This window comes from Cryptomeria japonica, chromosome 8 (genome assembly GCF_030272615.1).
Source record: "Cryptomeria japonica chromosome 8, Sugi_1.0, whole genome shotgun sequence".
NCBI lineage: Eukaryota > Viridiplantae > Streptophyta > Pinopsida > Cupressales > Cupressaceae > Cryptomeria > Cryptomeria japonica.
Genome location: NC_081412.1, coordinates 741,565,594 through 741,588,241, shown reverse-complemented (window position 1 = coordinate 741,588,241; position 22,648 = coordinate 741,565,594). Strand labels below are relative to the sequence as shown.

The following is a 22,648-nucleotide window of genomic DNA, read 5'->3' as shown; positions in this document are numbered from 1 at the left end:
CAGATGTGGAGGATGAGCACATACAGGATACTGATGATGAGGGAGAGCATATTGAGTCTCCCCAGATTGAGCTTGACTCTACTGATGCACAGGCTACGACCAATGTTACCACGGCAACTCTTTCCAGTTATCCTAAGTTCCACGCTTTCAGATTGAAGGGAACTATTCAGGGGCAGCGTGTAGTGTGTTTAGTAGATATTGGAGTGACCCATAACTTTATTGATCAGCATATGGTAGAGAGACATGGGTTACAGACAGAGGAATTTTTAGGATTTGGTGTGAAGGTTGCAGATAGTGTAGTGTTGGGATGTACCAGGAGAATTCCTCAACTCAGTATCCAGATGGGGGACTACACTTTGACATATTACTTTTATGTTTTACCCTTAGAGGATTATGATATAGTTATAGGTATGCAGTGGTTACAGGGAATTGGTAGATATGTCATTGATCACCGCAGAATGCAGTTGGAGTTCTTAGCTGATGGTAAGAAGAGAATACTGAGGGCATTATCGGATGGAGGCCCCAAGGAGGTTTCCTCTCGCAGGATGGAGACTATTATCAGGCACAGAGATGGGCTACACAGTGCTTTGTTTCATCTAAAGCACCTTCATCTCAGGATGGCAATTCATATCACATTGATATACAACAGATTTTAGATTAACATGGGATGGTGTTTGGTGATATACCTCCTAGAGTACCACCTGATAGAGGCTTTGAGCATGTGATAGAATTAGAGGATGGAGCAAAACCAGTCATGACCACTCCTTACCGCCATCCTAAGGCCTACAGAGATGAGATTGAGAAGACCATCAGGGAACTTCTGGACATGGGATTCATTAGACCGAGCTCTAGTCCCTTTGCTTCTTCAGTTGTGTTGTAAAGAAGAAGGATGGGACCTTATGCATGTGTATTGACTACCGTGCACTTAATAAGAAAACCATTAAGAATCGGTACCCCATTCCACACATAGATGAGTTGTTGGATGAGCTTCATGGCTCAGTTTATTTTTCGAAGATTGATCTTCGATCAGGGTATCACCAGATTAAGGTGCGGGAGTTTGATATTCACAAAACAGCCTTCAGATGCCATTATGGTCATTATGAGTTCTTAGTGATGCCTTTCGGTCTCACTAACGCCCTTGCTACATTTCAGTCATGTATGAACCACATATTTAATAAGCATTTGCGTAAGTTTGTATTGGTATTATTTGATGATATATTGATTTACAACAGATCATGGGAGGAACATCTGAGGCACTTAGATGAGGTGTTGAGCATTATGGAATTTCAGTCCTTGTATGCTAAGATGTCCAAATGTGAATTTGGGCTCACTGAGATTTTATACTTGGGTCATGTGATAGGAGTTGATGGAGTCAAAGTCCATCAGGAAAAGATCCAAGGTATTATTGATTGGCCACCTCCCAGGAATATTTCAGAGTTGCGTGGTTTCCTTGGTTTATGTGCTTATTACAAGAGGTTTGTAAGGGGTTACTCTCAGTTTGCAGCACCTTTGACAGATGTCACCCGGAAAGGGGCTTTCAGATGGACTGAGGAAGCACAGGAGGTATTTGATAGTCTTAAACAGGTGATGAGCACTTGTCCTATGTTGGCATTTCCTAATTTCACCCAACCTTTTGTGCATGAATGTGATGCTTCAAGAGAAGGTGTGGGTGCAGTACTTTTGCAAAATCATCATCCTATTGTGTATGAAAGTAGAAAACTGAAAGACAATGAGAAATTATACTCTACCCATGATAAAGAAATGTTGGCTATTATGCATGCTCTCTCAAAATTCAGGCAGTACTCAGTGGGGAGGAAATTCATTGTTAGAACTGATCATAACAGCCTTTAGTAATTTTTAGGACAAAAAGATCTTAATGAGAGGCAGCAAAAATGGGTCAGTAAGATCCAAGCATATGATTTTGACATTGAATATGTCAAGGGGAAAAATAATGTAGCTGCTGATGCATTATCTCCTTAGGAACTTGATTCATAAAATCTGCAAGTAATCTCCTTAGGAACTGCTCTTTATCTGCTGGTATGCATTTTTATCTTTCACACTCTGCACACCTCTATCACACTTCAAAGAACTCTTTATGTATCTTTACCGAGGGAGGTGATCTCGTGAAATGATGCATCTATTTGCAAAGTGAGACAACTCTAAACAAACACACAGCTCTTCATTACTACCTTAACATAAATGATTTCTCATGATCACGTATGTAAAACAGTGCGAGACACGCAATGGATTTCAAAGAATTGATTGATTAATCAGAATGAGCAAGACGCTCATAAATAATACAAAGCTATTTACAAGAATAGCAAGTTTCTAATAAGAAACTGCTGAGAAGATCGAAGACGATCTGTCTAAAATAGAATATACACTGAATGAGCATTAATACTAAATTTAACATATTTTTAATATTCTATTACCCTCCCTTAATGCTCAATCTATTAACTACACCTATAGACCCCCTGAATTTTACAAATTTATCAGGACCAAGGGGCTTGGTGAAGATGTCTGCTGGCTGCTCCGAGGTAGGAACATACAGCAACTAGATGGATCCGTCTTCAACCAGCTGTCGAATATAGTGACAATGCGTTTCCACATGCTTGGTTCTTTCATGGAAGACTGGATTCTTGGCGAGTTTGAGCACTCCCTGATTATCACAGAACAAGGGAGTAGGACCTGCCTGGGAGACATGCATATCCGCAAGCATTCGTCGAAGCCAAACCGCCTCACAAGATGCCTTAACTGCTCCCCGATACTCTGCTTCTGTCGAGGAGAGAGCCACAGCCTGCTGCTTCTTACTAGTCCATGTGACAGCACCAGATCCCAAACTAAACACATACCTTGCTGTAGACTTACGGTCATCAACCGAACCTGCCCAGTCAGAATCTGTGTAACCACTGAGTATAGGATCAGAACTCCGAGTGTACAGAAGTCCATAATCAGGAGTGCCACTCACATAACGCAGCACACGCTTCGCTGCTAACCAATGATCAGCCTTGGGAGCTGTCATGAAGCGTGAAATGTAGCTCACTGCAAAACTAATGTCAGGTCTAGTGGCAGTAAGATAGATGAGGCTGCCCACTAGTTGCCTGAACAGAGATTCATCCACAACTGGTGAGGATGACTGAGCTGAAAGTTTGAGCCCGGGTTCCATAGGAGTAGAGGCAGGTTTGCAATCCTGCATTCTGAACCTGTCCACAAGACTTCTGGCATACTTGGACTGAGAGAGAAAGATACTGGTCTCAGTCTGCCAGACTTCAACTCCTAAGCAGTAATGTAGAAGTCCCAAATCTGTCATATCAAAGGTGCGGCACAAATCCTGTTTGATCCCAGTGATCAAATGTGCTGAACTGCCAGTAATGATTAAGTCATCCACATAGACAACCACAAACAGAATATCATTACTAGAATGCTTGATATACAAGTTTGCATCAGATGGACTCCGCTGAAAGTTATGATCTGTCAGGTACTTATCAATTTTCATGTACCAAGCCCGAGGAGCTTGTTTCAGACCATAGAGTGCTTTGACTAGTCTACAGACCTTTTGTTCTTGACCAGCAACCTTGAATCCTGGGGGTTGCGTCATGTAGACTTCTTCCTGTAAGTCACCATTCAAAAAAGCACTCTTGATGTCCATCTGATGGACTTTCCAACTGAACTGGGCTGCCAAGGCAAGAACGAGCTGTATGGTACTCATTTTGGTTGTAGGAGCAAAAGTCTCCTCGTAGTCAATGCCTTCTTTCTGTGAGAACCCACGAGCAACAAGACGAGCCTTATACTTGTCTATGGTTCCATCAGCTTTGTATTTTACTTTGTACACCCATTTGCAGCTAATGGGCTTCTTCCCTGAAGGAAGATCAGAAAGGGCCCAAGTGTGATTCTTCTGAAGACTCTGGAACTCAGCTTCCATAGCCTGTTCCCACTCAGGTATACCTTTAGCCTCTGAGTATGTCTGAGGCTCAAAAACACTGTGTATGTTAGCCATGAGAGCAAAATTGACTGTATGCTGCTGTTTGCTCTTATTACGGGAGGTTCTACCCTCAATGAGCTCAGTATCCCTGAGATCACCAATGGTCTTGGCCCACCATTTAGGCCGGAGAGTAGAAGTGCGAACATCTGGAGGAGCTGGAAGAGGCTCAGGATCAGGAACAGGAGCAGCAAGAGGAGGATTATTCTCCGGAGGGAACTCAGGTAGTGCATCATCGAAAATAGATTCTGCATCATCCCTCCCATTAGGCGAACCTAATGGAATAAGAACACTGTGAGGCTGATCCTCAGAACTCTGCTCAGAAGAAGGGGACTGAAAGAATCCTCTGTCTTCATCAAATACAACATCACGACTGAAGATAAGACGTTCAGTGTCTATATCTATCAGTCTGTAGGCCTTATGGTGATCACTGTATCCGGTCATCATGAGTTTCTGACTTTTGGAATCCAACTTGGAGCGCTTAGCATCTGGAATCCAAACATAGGCAACAGAGCCAAAAACCTTCAGGTGGCTGATCTGAGGCTTCCGACCAGACCAAACCTCTTCTGGAGTCTTCCCCTTAACAGCCTGAGTAGGAGAACGGTTAAGTAGGTAGACAGTAGTAAACACCGCTTCAGCCCAATACTTATTCGGAACACTTCTGTGTTGTAACATAGAGCGAGCCATCTCAACAATCGTACGATTGCGACGCTCGACAACACTGTTTTGCTGAGGAGTGTAGGGTGTAGTCAATTGGCGTTTGATGCCATGGGTATCACAGAAGTTGGAGAATGCAGAAGAACAAAATTCCCCCCCGTTATCTGTCCTAAGAGTAATGATACTATGTCCAGACTCTTTTTCAACAAAGGACTTAAACTTCTGAAAGATACTAAATACATCTGATTTATGTTTAAGAAAGTACACCCACATCTTTCTACTAAAATCATCTACAATAAGCAAAAAAAATTTGCAACCAGTAACAGAAGATGTATTCATAGGACCACAAATATCAGCATGAAGTAATTGAAGTACCTTAGATGCACGCCAAGACTTTCCATGTGGGAATGAAGTCCGATGCTGTTTGCCAGCTTGACAGGCGCCACATACTCCAAGATGCTGAGTCTGAATATCAGGTAACCCTGAAACAAGTCCCTCCCGAGACAGCTGAGAGAGATACTGAATGTTGAGATGTCCATATCTCTGATGCCACAAAGTGCTATGAGGAGAAACACGAGCTGCTAGAGCCACTTCAGGAGAATCACCAGTGTCAAGGAGCCTATATAGGCCATGATCCTCTAGACCAACAGCAACAGTAAGACGAGTCTCCCGATCAATGATGGAGCACTTGTGAGCACTGAACACCACATCTAGTTGAGGAGAATTCCTCATAATCTGGCTGACAGAGAGCAGATTAAGTTCCATTCCAGGAACATAGTACACATTCAAAAAAATGAGAGTCCTGCCACTAGACTGTATCTGAACAGTGCCTCTGCCAACAACTGTATACTCCTCACCTCCGCCAAATACAACGGAATCACTGAAAGGTGAGAAGTCTGTAAACCAGTCACGCCGATGAGAAAAGTGACGTGATGCACCAGAGTCGATGTACCAAGCAGAAGACCTAGCATGATCGGAAGACCGCTTAGCCTTAAAGGCATAAAAGGCAGACTCTTTCTGCTCGGAATGTTCAGGAACATGCGCCCTCTGGTGTGACCCTCCCTGCTTCTTTTGTTCAGAAGCGAGCCTCTGACGGCAATCTTTCTTCATATGGCCGTACTTGTGACAGTAATTGCACTGCACATTCTTCTTCTTAGCTCCATCCTGTGTCTGAGAAGAGCCTTTCTGCTGAGAAGAGCCTTTCTGCTGAGAAGACTGAGAGGATTGAAATTTGCCTTTATCCTTCTGAAAGGATTGAGCTGTGAAGGCATTTTCCGAGGAGGCTGATGTAGTACCACTACCAAATTGCTGTTTCCAGCGATCCTGCTGTAGAAGTTTGGTGCACAATTCTGAAAAGTTCAGATCAACATTAGTGGAAGTAATATTGAGGGTTTCAATGAAGTGTTCATACGATTTCGGAACACTTTTTAAAGTGATTACAACCATGTCTTCTTCCTCCATAGTCCGACCAATAGCTTCGAGTTGATCTCGAATGTCCTTAATCCTTGTGAGGTGCTCCTGTAAGGACATACGTTCGTCCATCATAATGGAGAACAACTGATTCTTCAGAAAGAATGCTTGGCTCTTGTCGGATGTCTCATGCAATTCCTTCAGATGCTTCCAGATGTCAGAGGCTGTCTTGCCGGAAGGAATCTGTGGTAACTGATCATCAGTTACTGAGAGTTTGAGAAGCATGACTGCCTCCCGATTGCGTTCATCAAACTTATCTTGATCTGCACCAGGTGTACCAGGACTGAGCTCTTTGCCCAAAACAAGCTGGTCAAGACGCCTATATTCAAAAATGGTCAACATACGCTGTTTCCAGATGTTGTAGTTGTGACCATTAAAGCGTTGACTGCCTTCTAACATCAGATTGGTGAGAGAAGCCATTTGCACGTTTCCCAAGAAAAAAATTCCTGGCTGACCCAGAAAAATCCAAAGACAGCCCAGAAATGCGTGCAAAAAACCCAGAAGGATTCTCCTGTCAGAATGGGGATCCGCGGGCTCGAAAATCGAGGCACGAAAATTGAGGCACCCAGAATAAATGGACAACAACCCAGATTAGGGTTTGAAAAACCCACCACGACTCTGCAAAAAAAACTGAACTTCGATAAAAACTGGAGGTAAACACCTCAATCGAAGATTGCAGAGGTCGGCGCCATTGTTTGCAGAGAGAAACGCTGGAGGGAGTTGCAGATGGCGACGCTGTTGGAGGCGACGCCTGAGTTTGAAGTTGCGACGCCGAAGTCAGAAACAAGCTCAGAGTTTGCACAGAGTCGCGGACACCACCGGAGTTTGAAGTTTGCGATCGCCAAGAAGGCGCGACGCTGTTTGCAGAGAGTTGCAGGTCGCGCGGGACGTTGCAGGTGGAGCTCGCGACGCGGAGGTTATAGAATGTGAACGCCGAAAGACGATGACCTTGCGCGAACACAGGTCGCGGTAAAACGCGACGCCGGAAAAAAAACGACGACCCTGCATGAACACAGGTCGCGACGACCCTGCAAACAGAGGTTGCTGAAAAAAAAACCGATGAACCTGCAGGTCGAAAACCGACGATTCCACCCCAGAAGCCAAAAAAAACTTTGATAAATTTTTCCAGAAAATAAGTTCGAAAATTTCCACTAATTGGAAATTAGAATTAAAAAATTTTCGAAAAAATTCCTCCTATGGCTCTGATACCATAAAACAGTGTGAGACACGCAATGGATTTCAAAGAATTGATTGATTAATCAGAATGAGCAAGACGCTCATAAATAATACAAAGCTATTTACAAGAATAGCAAGTTTCTAATAAGAAACTGCTGAGAAGATCGAAGACGATCTGTCTAAAATAGAATATACACTGAATGAGCATTAATACTAAATTTAACATATTTTTAATATTCTATTAGTATGTTTGCATTTTCTTTTATTCATTACTTCTCTTTGAACGATCTTTATATATCTTTTATTATATCCTTCTTATACTTGCTGTTGTTATGATGTATCTTCAATTGTTTACGCTCTTCATTTAATTGATGTATTGTTTAATAATGAGTGATCTCCATAAATCTTTTGTTTGCTTCCTTCTCAAATTTGAATATGAACAATGAGATATTTACACAATTTTCCTTCAAATATTTTGTCTCGAGGTCTGCTTTGGAATTCCGAATGATATATCTTTTTAACTCATGTATTCAGCATACACTACAAACAATCTTCTCTTAATCTCCTTATTCCATATATATCTTTATCTCTAAGAGTCATACCCTTTAATATAGATATTTTTCTGAAGAGACATGTCTTCATTTTTAGTAATTGCTACCTTTATGATCATTCCTCCTTTATAAACAATCATTTCTTTTTGTTAGTAACTTTCCTTCATTATATAGATCGCACCTCTTTTTTAAAGCTTAAACTCAACTCATTAGTTTCATCTCATACAATCACACCTCTTGCAAATGATTGTTGTCTTCACTTAATTGCCATTTGGTTGAGTGCTTTTATTTTAGACAAATTGCCACCTTTATAAATCACATCTCTTTTATGAATTACTTTTTACATAAGTCGCCACTTTTTATTTATTGCAAACTGTACTTGTCTCAACATTGCTGCTACATCATAATCACCTTATAGCTATTGCTGCTGTATGTATGTTTATGTTTATTGCTGCTGCAATATGATATTGCTGTCGGTTTGCTTATTGGCTTGTAATCGCTTGTTTGAAATCAATATCTTCTTGAATCAAACATATCTGCTTTACATATTAGTGCTCTTCTATAGATATTAATAGTTGTTATTAAATCTCTGCTTATATTATTGTTGCTTTTAATAGTTAATTACTCCCTTTGTGAATGCCATTGCTCCCTTCACATTATCTTAAATGCTGCCTTCACAATATCTGAAGTGCTGCCCTTTATCATCTTATCTCTGCTCATTAAAACATTAAAAAACTTGTTCGTTGTTTTCTCTACCAATTGCTGTCTTCTTTCAAATCTTATATTGCCGCTTTGTAAAGACAATCATTGCTTTTTTTTTAAATAATTATTTTGTTCGTTTATAAGATTGCTGCATATAAACATGATTCTCTTCTTTGTTCATTGCTGCTCCATTTATGAATAGCTCTTATAAAATCGCTATTTCATAGTTGTTTTATCAAAACAATTCTTAATGGAATTGCTGCCTTATGAAATACTTTTATATAGGTGCTATCTTTATTATTATCAAATCTCTTAATCGCTGCTGATTGGATAATGAACTTGCTACTGATACCTTCGTAAACATAAGTGCTTTAGTAACTTGTTACCCCCACTTACTTTGAAAGTCCTCAAATTGCACTATTACATGTGGCCAACATGGGAAGACTGCCTCTATGAATTCATTAATAGCTGACACAAATTCTTTCTCCATCAAGCCTGTGATTTAGCAAGCTTAGGCTCTGCTTATTATTTGTACCACAGTTTATTATAATAGGGAGTATCCTTGGAGGATTTATATCTGCAGCTGCAACATATAACTCCAGATTTTAAAATGCAATCCCAATGCACTATATTCTTTTCTATTTTCCTCTGTAATCATAACCATATCAACTTGACCAATTATAGGCCATTGACATCAATGACAATCTCAAACAATGAATTCCTTTGATATTATTGATAGGAATCTCATTAATGTGCCTTTAACATCAATGACAACATTTCCAACAGTTAGCTGATGGAAAATCTTTTGTTAATCTTTCAATGCATAAATCAAGTGTATTGACAACATATTTATGTACTGCTCTTACAAATAATGGCTACAGGGATAACTACAGTGGCAGCAAGGAGCAAAATGTAATGGTGTTAGAGTGTTAACAAAAGTTATTAAAGAGTGGACATATAAAAATAGTAAAAATACGTATGGCCCACATAATTTTTTTTTAAATTTTAATTATAATGAAATAATTATGTATTTTAGTAAATAAAATACTAAATAGTAAATAGCTATTCACTTTACTAAGTAAAAATAATTAACAAAATATCTTTATAGTAAATAGCTATTCACTTTACTAAATGAAATATAATTAAGATAATATGTTTATATTAATTCTGCAGATGATAGTAAATATCTTTATAGTAAATAAAATAGATAATGATGTGATTAAAAATATAATTAAGATATATCTTTATATTACACTTAAAGATAGGTACCTGCATTTAATAACTTAATCTATTCAAAAAATAATATTAACATATTTATTTATCTCTAGTAAAAAGTGTATACTAGCATAACTATCTCAGATAGATCTATAAAAATTAAATAACTTTTTTAAGTAAATAAAGTAACAGAGATTGATATCTCTTGGAGTTTTTTAGACAGATGTATTTTAGATATCTATACTGGTGTAATACCAGAGGAATAAAAATAGTAAAATAGAGATTGAATTCAGTGCATCGTAACCCTAGCAGTATTATCTAAATTTAGCTCCATGTGAGTAACAATCATGATGTGGATACTGTTAGTGTTAGTGTGATGTAAGTTAAATACAAGTGTCAAACATAGATGGACTTTGACTGAATGTGGTTATTACTTATTGATAATAATCATGCAACGTGAAAATATTAGTCAAATGCGTATCTGTGAATTAATTCAGTTCATAATGACATGAAGCATGCTCTAGTTGTGGAGGATAGTTGATTCCTGCCTCCTGTTCATTAGGCTTCTAACAAATCTAGTTTTTAAAGAGTAATTGTTTCCATATCGTTTTATGCAGCCTCCAGCATTTGAACCAGACACACCAGACTCAATTCTGAAGAATGTGGAGAACAAGTATCTTATGCCAGATCTTGATGTTGAAGAATTTAATCCTGACAAATGTGGCAGGCAGTGGGAGTTTGATTGGTTTAACAATGCTATTGTACATCTGGAGCCATCTGCACCACGTTTAACTATAATTCCAGTTTGGGAACCACCATATAGACGTGCCTGCAAAGAAGAACCTGGCAACAAAGAAGAGTTGATGCTACCTCAAAATGCAAACGATAAATCTTCAAGCAACTGGATTCCAAAATCTCTGCAGGTAATGCTGACCTATAATTCCTTTGCATCTGTTATTTCCACACCTCTGGCTTTGGACAAGATAGGTCAGCTCATGTTACAGCAAAATGAATGTATATTGTGAAGAAAATGTAGGATAATTTATTTTCAGGTAATGTAATAAGTTAAGTTGAATTTAATAGAATGATCCCAAGTCTAGAAAATAAATTATTTTGCAAACTAAAGTTGTGTTCACAAGAAGGAAGAAGATCTCTTCTTGTGATAGTTTTTGAGCTATTTATGAACTTATGTAGGGTTCATTATTTCACACATTTTCAATTTTGTATTATCTACTGTATAATTTAGAACTTTTTGTGGTGCAGGTGTGAATCAATGTTAGAGGTTGAAAGCATGTTTATATGATTTATATACAGGCAGTTTAAAAAGCAGGATATCTAGAAGGCATCTCTTTTTATTTTGCGAGAAGTTGAGTTTATCGTATTTTGTGATTTTGTGCCAAGTCCTTAGGTGATATGGCCCCCTATGGTGAGATTTTCCCATGGAAAACTTTCTATCTTAGTTCACCTTGTAGCTTTTGTCTCACGCTTTTCTCTTCTGCTTACTTTATCCAGCCAGTGCCTCTCCTCATTGTACATCTATCCATTCTACTGTAATCAAGAGTGTAAACATAGAACTTTTTCAGTATATTTTTATTTCTCTTGCATTTTTCATGTGTTTCCACCGAGTGTTCTTGTTTACTAAATGATTATGACGAAGAGTTGATATACTTGATATGGAGGAGATAAATATGCATTTCCACATCTGAAAATTCGAAGTTCAACCTTAATACTATTTCAATGAAATAACTGAGCCCAGTGATTAAATGACCCAGTCAAATGTTAAGAGGTTTTTCCATGGCTTGTCTTAGCCATAAGAACTCTAATTCCTAATGACAATATAATTTAAGTGTGGAAGAAAATACAAATACATTTAAATTTCTCAAAGGTGAAGATTCTTTAGTCTTAAAATTCTTAAGGAAATGCTAATTGAGTTATCTATGTCTTACTCAATGTTTTATTAGGATATAGCTGTGTAGTTTTTGAGTCAATCTCGTTGACCCATATTTTTTGAGTAGTGTTTCACAAGAACCCACCACTTACGAGCATGAATGGTCCACTCAGTGCTCATTGCATCAAGGTGATGGTCATAGGTGTGAATTATTAAGACTCCTTAGGAGATCATCTATCTTAGTACTATTGTAATTCAAATGTTCTTTAATCATGGATTTTTCCCCAAGATCAAGTGCACTTAGCTTGTTGTCTTATTTGCAAAACATTCAACAAGTGTTGTGTTGTTATCAAGTAGGTAGCGTTTTATGTAGTGTGTCAAATTATATGATGTTTTGTTAGGATTCAATTGTGTAGTTTGTGAGTTAATCTCATTGATCCATATTTCCTGAGTAGTGTTTTATAAAAAGTTATTTCTCATTTCTCATTAGTGCCCACCTTAGCACTTAGGTCTCTCATCCTATTACTACTGTTACCCAAGCATGCTTGACCATGGAGGTGATTTCTTGGGAAGCCTTGATGCTTCATCCTTAGGAGTATCAAATCAGTACAATAAGTGCTAATTGGAACTCTCATGCTCATGAGGGATGGGTTCTTGTGAATTATTATTGATGGAATACGAATCTTGATAAAACATCACATAGTTTTTTGTACTACAAAAAACACCACTTGATAATAATTGAGCTAAGGAGCTCCATAATTCGTAAGGTACAACACTTACTATAGGTTTCGGAAATGGGGAAGTGTTGTGACGTAATCACACATTGCCCCATTGCAAATGGGGACCCCCTCTTTTTTGTTTGCTTTTAGTTTAGGGTTTTGGTCTCTAGTCTCTAAGTCTCAGAAATGAGTCAAGTTTTGTGAAATTTGGAGTCTCATAGTCAAAAAGTGAAGGAACGGTCGAAAGAATGTTTTAATGCTACAGATGGTCTGAGATGGGACGACGGAGTAAAATCGCAATTTTTCGGGGTCAATTTTGACAACTTGCTTTTTTAGGAATTTTTTTTCTTTCTAAATTTAGAAAGTTTTGTTTTTGGCATTTTGGGGCCAATTCGGGAACTTGCTTTTTCGGCTTGTTTTTTTCTAAAAATAAAAACGTTGCTTTTTGCTTTTTTTAAGGTCTTGGATGGTTTTAGGTTCAAAAGATGTGTCAAGTAAGAGGAATTCATCCAGAATGTTCCAATTGTGAAATAGATTTTGAATTCAGAAGATGTGTTCCTAAAAAGCTAAGTTGAAGATCTAGAAAAAAAGGCTAAGTCCAAAACCAAAGTCAAGAAATTCCTTGTTCAAATCATGGAGGTGGCGTGAAAAGAAGAGAATTTTCAATTGAAGACCAGGGCATACTTTGCGTAGCACTGTGCAAAGCTTGCCCATGGTAGGTTGGCAATTATACGTGACCTTGTGCAAAGTCCGCCCTAGCATGATTAAAACTTACTTGTCCTTGTGCAAAGTACACCCAAGTAGGGGTAATAAGGGTAATGAAGTATAAGCACTTGGAGGAGGAAAGGTTTGAAATTTTGGTTAAGTGTTGGTAGGTTTCTCAAACCTCATAACAAGTCCCTCATCTTGGTGTGGAAATTTCCAAATCATCATGAGGTCAAGTAATGGAACAGGAGAATCTTCGATTACTAGCTTTCCCAGTCTCTGCTTCAGTAACTACTGCTCAGTCTTGCGAATAATAGGGAATGTTCTCATTTGAATTTGATCCTCCTCTTTCTTATCCCATTCTATCTCAGGGATTAGGGAAACCTGTACTTTCTCAGCATACTGCGGATCAATCAAATCCTCACCATTATCTACAACCCCTGTTACATTCATTCTGAGCTGAAAGGTATTGATCTGATCCACCGTGAACCTAGAAAATGTTCTCCTCCTTACTTCAAATTCATCACCGCAATCCTCCTAGAAGTCCTCAAGTTGTGAGATGTGAGAAAAACCTTCTTTGAGAGCTAAATGCGCCTGAGCATAACCTTTGTTGTCAAAATTAGGTCGAGCTGTATAGTATTGAAGGTTAAGCTTTTTGAAGTCAACCTCTAGGTTCAACGCATCAGAAACAGTATGGCAAATATAATAATGCAGTTCAACTGGGAAAGAAACACCTGAATCTTGTCTAGCTAGTGTCCTCTTATCAATGTGAGCAAGTTGCCTACAAAGTTCAATCAATACGAAGCGATCAAGGGCAAACCTCGGTAATTTAAACGGTTCTCCTTCTAACCCTTCAACTCTAATGTAAGTGAACCGAGGATACTGAATAAAATAACTCCCATATGTGCTCACTAGTTGCATAGCCTCATCAAATAATCTTTTGCTTACATTCCCTTGAAGTTCATAGATTAATCTCCCTGCAAACACATCATGAACCCTCCAAAAATCCTCTTGGCACTTGTAGCTGAAGGTGTGGATGATAATCATAAATTTTCTTTCCATCAACCCATTCCTCATGATACAAATTGGGCCAAGGCCTGACACACGCCAAACAATAGAACAAATATGAGGACATATAGAAGTTTTTACTCCCAAGGTAGTTACTTAGTCCTTCATGTAACCTTTCAGCAATTAGCTCTGCCCAATCTATATAGCGCTTCTCATCTAATATGACTTGAATGAAAAAGTACATCCAGTGTTCCCAATAGAACGCCTGCTGGTTCCCTTTCACTTTGTGCAGCAAAATGACAATGTCCCTTACCTCCCTGATCAAGTGCTCTCTAGTTAAGGGCTTGCGTGATCTAGAACCGCCTTTTTGAAATTTCAAGAGCCAATTCCTGGCTATGACACTTCTATACTGGGACTTCTTTTCTGAGAAGAATCCATAAGACGTGCTTATTGTCCAATCCTCATACGGTTCCTTATCAGGTATTTCAAAACAGCCATAACAATTTCTCTATTTACATTCAATAGAACGCCCCCATTTGCATTTCTAATACATCTGTGTTCTGGGTCATACTTATTCATGCACTCGAGCACTAATTTAGGGCACTGTATAGCAGGAGGAAAAACAATAGCTTCTATTAAGCCACTATCCACAAACTTTTCCATCATGGGTTAACCAGAGGGATTCTTAGCTCTTTCTAAGAATTCATCCAAATCAGCATGAGCTAAGGACGTGTCCCCAAATTTTGGGAGAGAACAACTGAGACCTGATTTTGACCCTAACTTTGGTGGAATGGGTCTCATTTTCAAATTTCACTCAAATTCAGCACACTGACATAGACTGCAATGACACCCACTACAGCTACTACAACAAAAATTAACAATTTCTTCCTTGAGGCACGAAAACGACAGAGACGGCAAAGACTTTTAACTCACCTTTCATTCAACTGAGTGTCTGCCAATCTTGGGAAATGAGAAAATTACCTCCAGCGCCGAACTTCCACCTTTCCTAATTTAGCTTCTTCATGAAGATACAAATCTTTTTGAAATCAATATAATGGCTAAAAACTCGGTTTAATGATTACCACAACTCATTCGTTCGTGTCGAGTTACCATTGAAGTGACACTTCTGACACATGCTTTTATTACGAAATACTTCGCGAGATCTCTTATCAAGAAAATGATTACCTCCTTAAGTGAGAATTCCTTAAAATAAATTGCCGAGATTCTCAGAATATTCTCCTCCATACAAGTCATTTCCCTCCTTTGGTCTCCTGCTTTTATGATGTTTCTAGTTTGAATGTTGAAGTGCTGAACCATTGAACCATTGAACTCTTGAACCAATGAAGGTTCAAAGGTTCAAGTTCATTCTTCGCACGAGCTTTTCTGCACAAGTTAGACTTGCTGCAACTAAGACGTAATACACACAAAGACTCAATGAACCGATGAGCTCTGGAACTAAACTCTGGGTTCAAACAAAAGGTTCAAAGACGCGAACACTTAGACATAAAGATGCATGGGCCGAGACGTACTTAAAGGAGAAAGATAACAATTTAAGAGAATTAACTTTTCTGAATTAAACACACATTATCTGGGCACGAATATTCCAATTTAAGAAAAATCAATGAGTGCGAAAATAGGGGGTAATAGGCCTGAAGAAAGCCCCTCGGGCTTGGTACTTCAAGATTGATCAGTATTTGGTTGAACATGGTTTTTAGCGCAATCCCTCTGACACTAATCTGTATGTCAAACTCTTCGGTGATGATATCCTTTTTCTTGTTGTCTACGTGGATGACTTGATCATTACTGGCAATTCAACACATTTGATTACAGCCATCAAACAGGACTTGTGCCAAGCTTTTGACATGACAGATTTGGGGCTTGTTCATTATTGCTTAGGTGTTGAAGTGTGACAGATTGATGACAGTATCTTTATTTCACAGTCCAAGTATGCTCGCAGTTTGCTTGACAAGTTTCGAATGCAGGGTTGTAAATTTGCTTCCACACTTATGGAGAAAGGGTTGAAGTTATTAGCCAAGTTTGATTCACTTGCCATAGATGAAACTGAATTCAGGCAACTAGTAGGCAACCTCATCTACCTCATTGCCACTAGACCTGACATCAGTTTTGCTGTCAGCTACATCTCTCGCTTCATGACGACCCGAAAAGCTGATCATTGGATTGCAGCAAAGCGAGTGCTGCGATATGTGAAAGGCACTTCAGACTATGACATTCTGTATTGCAAGTGCAACGATCCAAAGCTGATTTGTTATACTGACTCAAATTGGCAGAATTAGTGGATGATAGAAAATCCACTTCTGGGTACGTATTCAATTTGGGTACAAGTGCCATCACTTGGAGCAGCAAGAAGCAACAGGCCGTGGCTCTTTCCTCGACCAAAGCCGAATACTGGGGAATAGTCAAGGCCGCATGTGAGGCAGTTTGACTCCGGAGGATGCTCTCTGACATGCAGATGCCACAAGTAGGTCTTTCTCCCTTGTATACTGATAATCGAGGGGTGCTCAAACTGGCCAAAAATCCAGTCTTCCATGAATGTACCAAGCATGTCGAGCTTCATTGTCACTACATCCGCAAGCTTGTAGAAGATGGAGCAGTTCAGTTGCAGTATGTTCCGATAACGGATCAGACTGCGGATATTCTCACCAAGTCTTTGAGCCTGGATAAGTTTGTAAAATTCATGGGGCAACTTGGTGTTTTTGATCGATTGACCATTAAGGGAGGGTGTTAGAATAATATTTCTTTATACTGTAATGGTCAAGTTAGTAGGTATAGGTTGTTAGACATCTTAAATGTCTACAGTTGTAGGTAGTTAGAAGTAGGTGATTTCTTTTATATCTACAGTACTTTGTTATTCCTATATATTGTAATATTTTCTCAGTTAATAGATACTGCAGATTTTTACTAGTGAATCTCTAAATTTCACAATGACATCTTAATCGTAACTAGGTAGCATCTGAAAAGGGGTTGTATTATATAACATAGATAAGGGTCATATCATTGGATTGCAGCGAAGCGAGTGCTGCGATATGTGAAAGGCACTTCAGACTATGGCATTTTGTATCGCAGGTGCAACAATCTAAAGCTGATTGGTTATACTGACTCAAATTGGCAGAATTAGTGGATGATAGAAAATCCACTTCTGGGTACGTATTCAGTTTGGGTACAGGTGCCATCACTTGGAGCAACAAGAAGCAACAGGCCGTGGCTCTTTCCTCGACCAAAGCCGAATACTGGGGAACAGTCAAGGCCGCATGTGAGGCAGTTTGACTCCAGAGGATGCTCTCTGACATGCAGATGGCACAAGTAGGTCCTTCTCCCTTGTATGCTGATAATCGAGGGGTGCTCAAACTGGCCTAAAATCGAGTCTTCCATGAACGTACCAAGCATGTCGAGCTTCATTGTCACTATATCCGCAAGCTTGTAGAAGATGGATTAGTTCAGTTGCAGTATGTTCCGATAACGGATCAGACTGCAGATATTCTCACCAAGTCTTTGAGCTTGGATAAGTTTGTAAAATTCAGGGGGCAACTTGGTGTTTTTGATCGATTGACCATTAAGGGAGGGTGTTAGAATAATGTTTCTTTATACTGTAATGGTCAAGTTAGTAGGTATAGGTTGTTAGACATCTTAAATGTCTACAATTGTAGGTAGTTAGAAGTAGGTGATTTCTTTTATATCTACAGTGCTTTGTTATTCCTATATATTGTAATATTTTCTCAGTTAATAGATACTACAGATTTTTACCAGTGAATCTATGATTTTCACAATGACATCTTAATCGTAATTAGGTAGCATCTGAAAACGGGTTGTATTATATAACATAGATAAGGGTCATGAGATGTGAGAACAACTAAAAATTATCCTGATTTCTTCCCAAAATTTTGTTGGGATTATGCCATAGATGCTATTGTAGCAATTGTGTTATGTGTTGGATGTGGTAGTGCAATGTGATGATTTTAATTGTAAATGTGAATTGGAGGCACTATTGGTACCAAATACAACACATACTTATAGTTTGGAGATTTTGTTATAAATTAGAAAAATACAGGCTTTGCAAGAATATACACCTTATATATGCCCAAGATGTCCGATATTGCATGTGCAATTGTTTTTAAAAACCCTTTTTTTGTTCTTTTACATAAGATTTCCCTTTGAAACTTGTTGATGTGTCTTTCATGCACATGCGAACACATAATAAAATACCAAGGTATCTTATCCTCTCTTGAACAAAATTTCCTCGAATGCTGAAGATTTCGCCTAAGGATCATTCGAGAAGACTCCAAGGTTCTTATATGTAGGGTCTCTACGTGTGTATAAGCTCTGTGGTTTGATGTAATTTTGTTGGAATCACAAGGGGACTTACATTCGACTGCCTGAGCGTTTAAATTTGCTGGAACTCAAGTCCTATCTACTCACCAGGAAATAAAGAAATAGCAAAAGGTAAAGGGTTTGGAGAATCTAATCTAAGACCTAGACTGCAAGAAGATGGATGAACGACTAGGTGGAGTCCTATTGGGCTGGGTCTCACCATCAGGTTGAACAATCCGACACAAAATCAGTGCGATCTTCAAAGGGAATTTTGAAGATGTTCAAATCGTACACCATCAGACACTGATCACCATTCAAGTTAATGCATGAACAATAGACGCGTAACGACTTGAGATTAAGCTCATTCTATGCCAATTGACCACGCAGGGCGCACTTACAATTAGCAAGAGGCTAGTGGTTTGGACTAGGCGGATTCCACGTGAGTGCATCCAATAACATCCTTCATTTAATCTAATTATTTACCATCTAAAATAAAGATTCAACGAGAAACCATGCATATTGCAAAAAAACGACATATTTCACCATATCTTCAATGAAAATGGAGTTCATTTACAATCAAGACAACAATTTCTTGCTTTCTCTTCCTAATCTACTCTAATTGCTATTAATCATTAGCTATTCTAACCTCTATGAACTAACTATTAACTATTAACATTTACAAATGAAGAGCCAAAGCCTTATATAGGGAGCTCTTTATAATTTGATGGCTTTGATTGATTTAGAATGAATGGCTAGTATTACAAGATAGAAACCCTAATTAGGGTTTGTTATAACAAACTCCTTTAGCCAATGATAAAATTACATTTCATGAGAATGGACCAATAGATGTTAGGGGTAGGTGCCTCGAAGTTTGTGTCATCACTGGTGAGTCAGGTACATTGAATCTTGACATGCTGAGGTGGAGCTATCTGATTTGAGGAACAGTGACTGGGACGCCACCTTGTCTGGTATCTGCTCATATCTCTTTTGATACTCAATTTGGTGATGTTGAGAAGCTAACTTTGATTAACTCTTCTAAAACTATCTGCTTCTTCAACGTACCCTTGCACTGACTTTGGTTGATCTTCTTCTATCCTTGATGTACTTGATGGATGATGTACCTCTCCTTGACCCTCCTGTGTTTGATGAGGCCTCTTCATGGTCAAGTCGCTCCTCTAGTAGCCCATCTTGCCTTGAAATGTTTACAAGATCCTTCTTCTCTGTCATCCTGTGATCTCTTTAAGGATAGTTCTAACACATTGCTTGCAATTGTTGATCATTCGAAGTCCTTCAATTTAGTAGCACCTTGAGTACATTCTCATGCATCCAAGGCTTCCTTAGTGATGATGAAACTTGAATAGGTCCTCCTTGTCTGTTCTTCCTTCTAGCCTGGTCTTGTTGATCTGCAAACAAGCAAAAGATGATTAAGAATACTTGTGATATATTCATTCTAACATGGCATTTCTTACCTTAAATCATCAATAAGAAGATATTTGAATCAATTTCCCTTGAAGCTAGGAGGAAAAGACACACTTTTAGAAGAAATTCACTTCTGTACCTTAGAGAGGGTGAGGAGCGAATTTGCCATTTGTGTTCAAATTCATCAGGTTTACTCATTTCTACTAGCTCAAACCATGATTATAGGTCCTTAAGGCTTGGATGAGGTCATTCTTCCTTATGCAAAGTTCTTGAACCAAGGATTCTACCCAAACTGGAGGTGAGATGTACATTTTGAAAGAATTCGCTCCTGTACCTTTGGAAGGGTCAGGTGCGAATTTGATCCTCTAGGCTCAATTCATATTCCTTTTCACTTAGCCTTGTCTTAGACTTGACCTTTCAATCCCTCTCTCCTGAAGACATTATTGATTTGACCCCCAAAAAGGCCTAAAAGAAGGATTTCGCTTTGGACCTTGGCCGAGGACAAGACCTATCATGAAATTCGCTCTGGATCCTCTCCAAGGACAGGCCCAATAAAGAAATTCGCTCTGGATCCTTTGGAAGGGTCAGGAGCGAAATTGACATTTCTAGACAAATTCCTCACGTTTTGTGACCACAACTCACTCAAATGCATGCCTAAGGATGCTTCTAAGTTCAATCCACCTTAATCAATGCTAGGCTTGACACAAAATTGGGAGCAAAAGAGGTTTCAAGAAAATTCGCTCTGGACCCTTTGGAAGGGTCAAGAGCGAAATTTGCATTTTGACACCATTCTTCTTCTTTTCAAATCTTCCTCTATCATCATCAAGTGAATTTGCCCTCAATTTGGCCTAAAACAAGATCTTTTTGGGTGCATTAGATGAAATAAGGAGTCCTCCTAAGGAGGATCCTTTGGAAGGGTCAGGAGCTTGGAAAAAATTTCGCTCTGGACCCTTTGGAAGGGTCAGGAGCGAATTTTGTCTTTTGACCTCAAATCCATCGTTGCCTTTACTTCCATTCACTTCTTAAGGCAAGCATATATCCATCTTCTCTCAACCATGCCTTAGGAACTAAGATTTTGACCTCAAACAAGGAGAAAATAGGTGTTTAAGAAATTTCGCTTTGGATCCTTTGGAAGGGTTAGGAGCAAAATTTGTCTTTAGGCTCAATTCACACTTCTTTTCCTCTCAACTCACCTCAAACTTGACTTATCAAATTTCCTCTTACCATAATCAAGTCAATTCGCCATCTATTTAGCTTAAAACAAGGTCCTTTTAGTGCATTAGGCAAAATAGAGAGTCTTGTTAGGAATTTCGCTCTGGACCCTTTGGAAGGGTCAGGAGCTTAAAAGGAATTTCGCTCTGGATCCTCTGGAAGGGTCAGGAGCAAAATTGACATTGTGCTTGATCTTCCTTCACAAAACTCCATTTCTCATCCTTTAATCATAAAAAATAAGTCTTTTGCCTTCAAAATTGCTTGGGAATGAGTTAGTTCGTAGGTTTGAGCAAGATATAATGTTTTATGAAGAAATTCGCTCTGGACCCTTTGGAAGGGTCAGAAGCGAATTTGCTCAATTAGGCTCAATTCTCATCCTTTTCCACTCATCTTTGCTTTAGACTTGATCCTTGATCCTTTTCTCTGCCATGCATGACCACCATTCAATGTCCCTAGTGAAGAAATAAGCCATTTGGAGGATTTCGCTCTAGACCCTTTGGAAGGGTCAGGAGCTTAGAAAAGTTTCGCTCTAGACCCTTTGGAAGGGTCAGGAGCGAAATTTGCAATTATGCTCAAATTCCTTACTTTTCATTACTTCACTTTGTTTCACACCTCAATACTCTCTCAACTATGCCATAAGGACAAGGTTTATCAGGCAAATTAAGACCAGGAAGGGAGATATTAGGAAATTCGCTCTGGACCCTTTCGAAGGGTCGGGAGTGAAATTGAAGAATTAACCTTAAATACCTTCCAAACACTCAAACTTCTCCCTCAATCACATTGTTCTCACTTTAGGACACACTAACAAACCACCTTAAAGGAGTTCCTGGCTCAAAAGTTGGATGAAAAGTGCATTTTAACCATTTCGCCTAAGTACCCCTGGAAGGACAGGACCTATTCAGGAATTTCGCTCTGGACCCTTGGAAGGGTCGGGAGCGAAATTCTCTAAAATGCTCAAATTCTTGACCTTTCTCCAAATTTTCAAGTCCAGACTTGATCATTAGGCGTTCTCCAAGGATAAATAGGTCAGTTTCACATCAATTAATGCCTAGAACTTCATCATTCATCAACTGGACCAATCTCAAACCCTCAAAGGGAAAATCCTTGATGATACTCACAAACCTTCATTCACTTCCTTAATTCAAAGACATAGGTAAAAAAGGCAAGACTCCTAGCAGAATATAAGGACTTCGTCAAACTCAATCAAGACTTAACCTAGAAACAAGAGCAAAGGCCTGACCTAGAGAAGGCCTTTGAAGAGACCCTGACCTGGACCACCTACTGACCCACCTCAATTCAAGCAGAGCCTGCTATCCTAATGAACCCCCTGGCGACCCTTCAATGCAAAGACTAATAGCCAGGACCAGGCAACCAGGCAACCAAGCAAACTAAACTAACCCTAGAAAGCAAAAAGCAGGGGTCCCCATTTACAATGGGGCGATGTGTGAATACGTCACAACAAAACTCTGTAAGCAATCTTCTATTTATATGCAAAATTGACCATTAATTTGACCCCTTCTCTCATACAAAATTCACCATTAAGTTCAACCGTTTCTTCTTTCAGGAAAATGATATCAAAGAAAAATTTATTTTTATTTAGCTAGTCACCTTTTAAAGTTAA

General features: G+C 39.0%; 1 protein-coding gene across 2 annotated transcripts in view; it reads left to right on the top strand.

Annotated features, from left to right (window-relative positions):
• Nucleotides 1–22,648, top strand: part of LOC131061434 (DExH-box ATP-dependent RNA helicase DExH11) — a 334,783-nt gene that overhangs the window by 4,977 nt on the left and 307,158 nt on the right. For both annotated transcript variants that reach the window (XM_057995124.2, XM_057995123.2), the window contains exon 2: nt 10,368–10,673. In XM_057995124.2, coding sequence (XP_057851107.1) covers nt 10,368–10,673 — 306 coding nt within the window. The remainder of the gene's footprint in view (nt 1–10,367; nt 10,674–22,648) is intronic.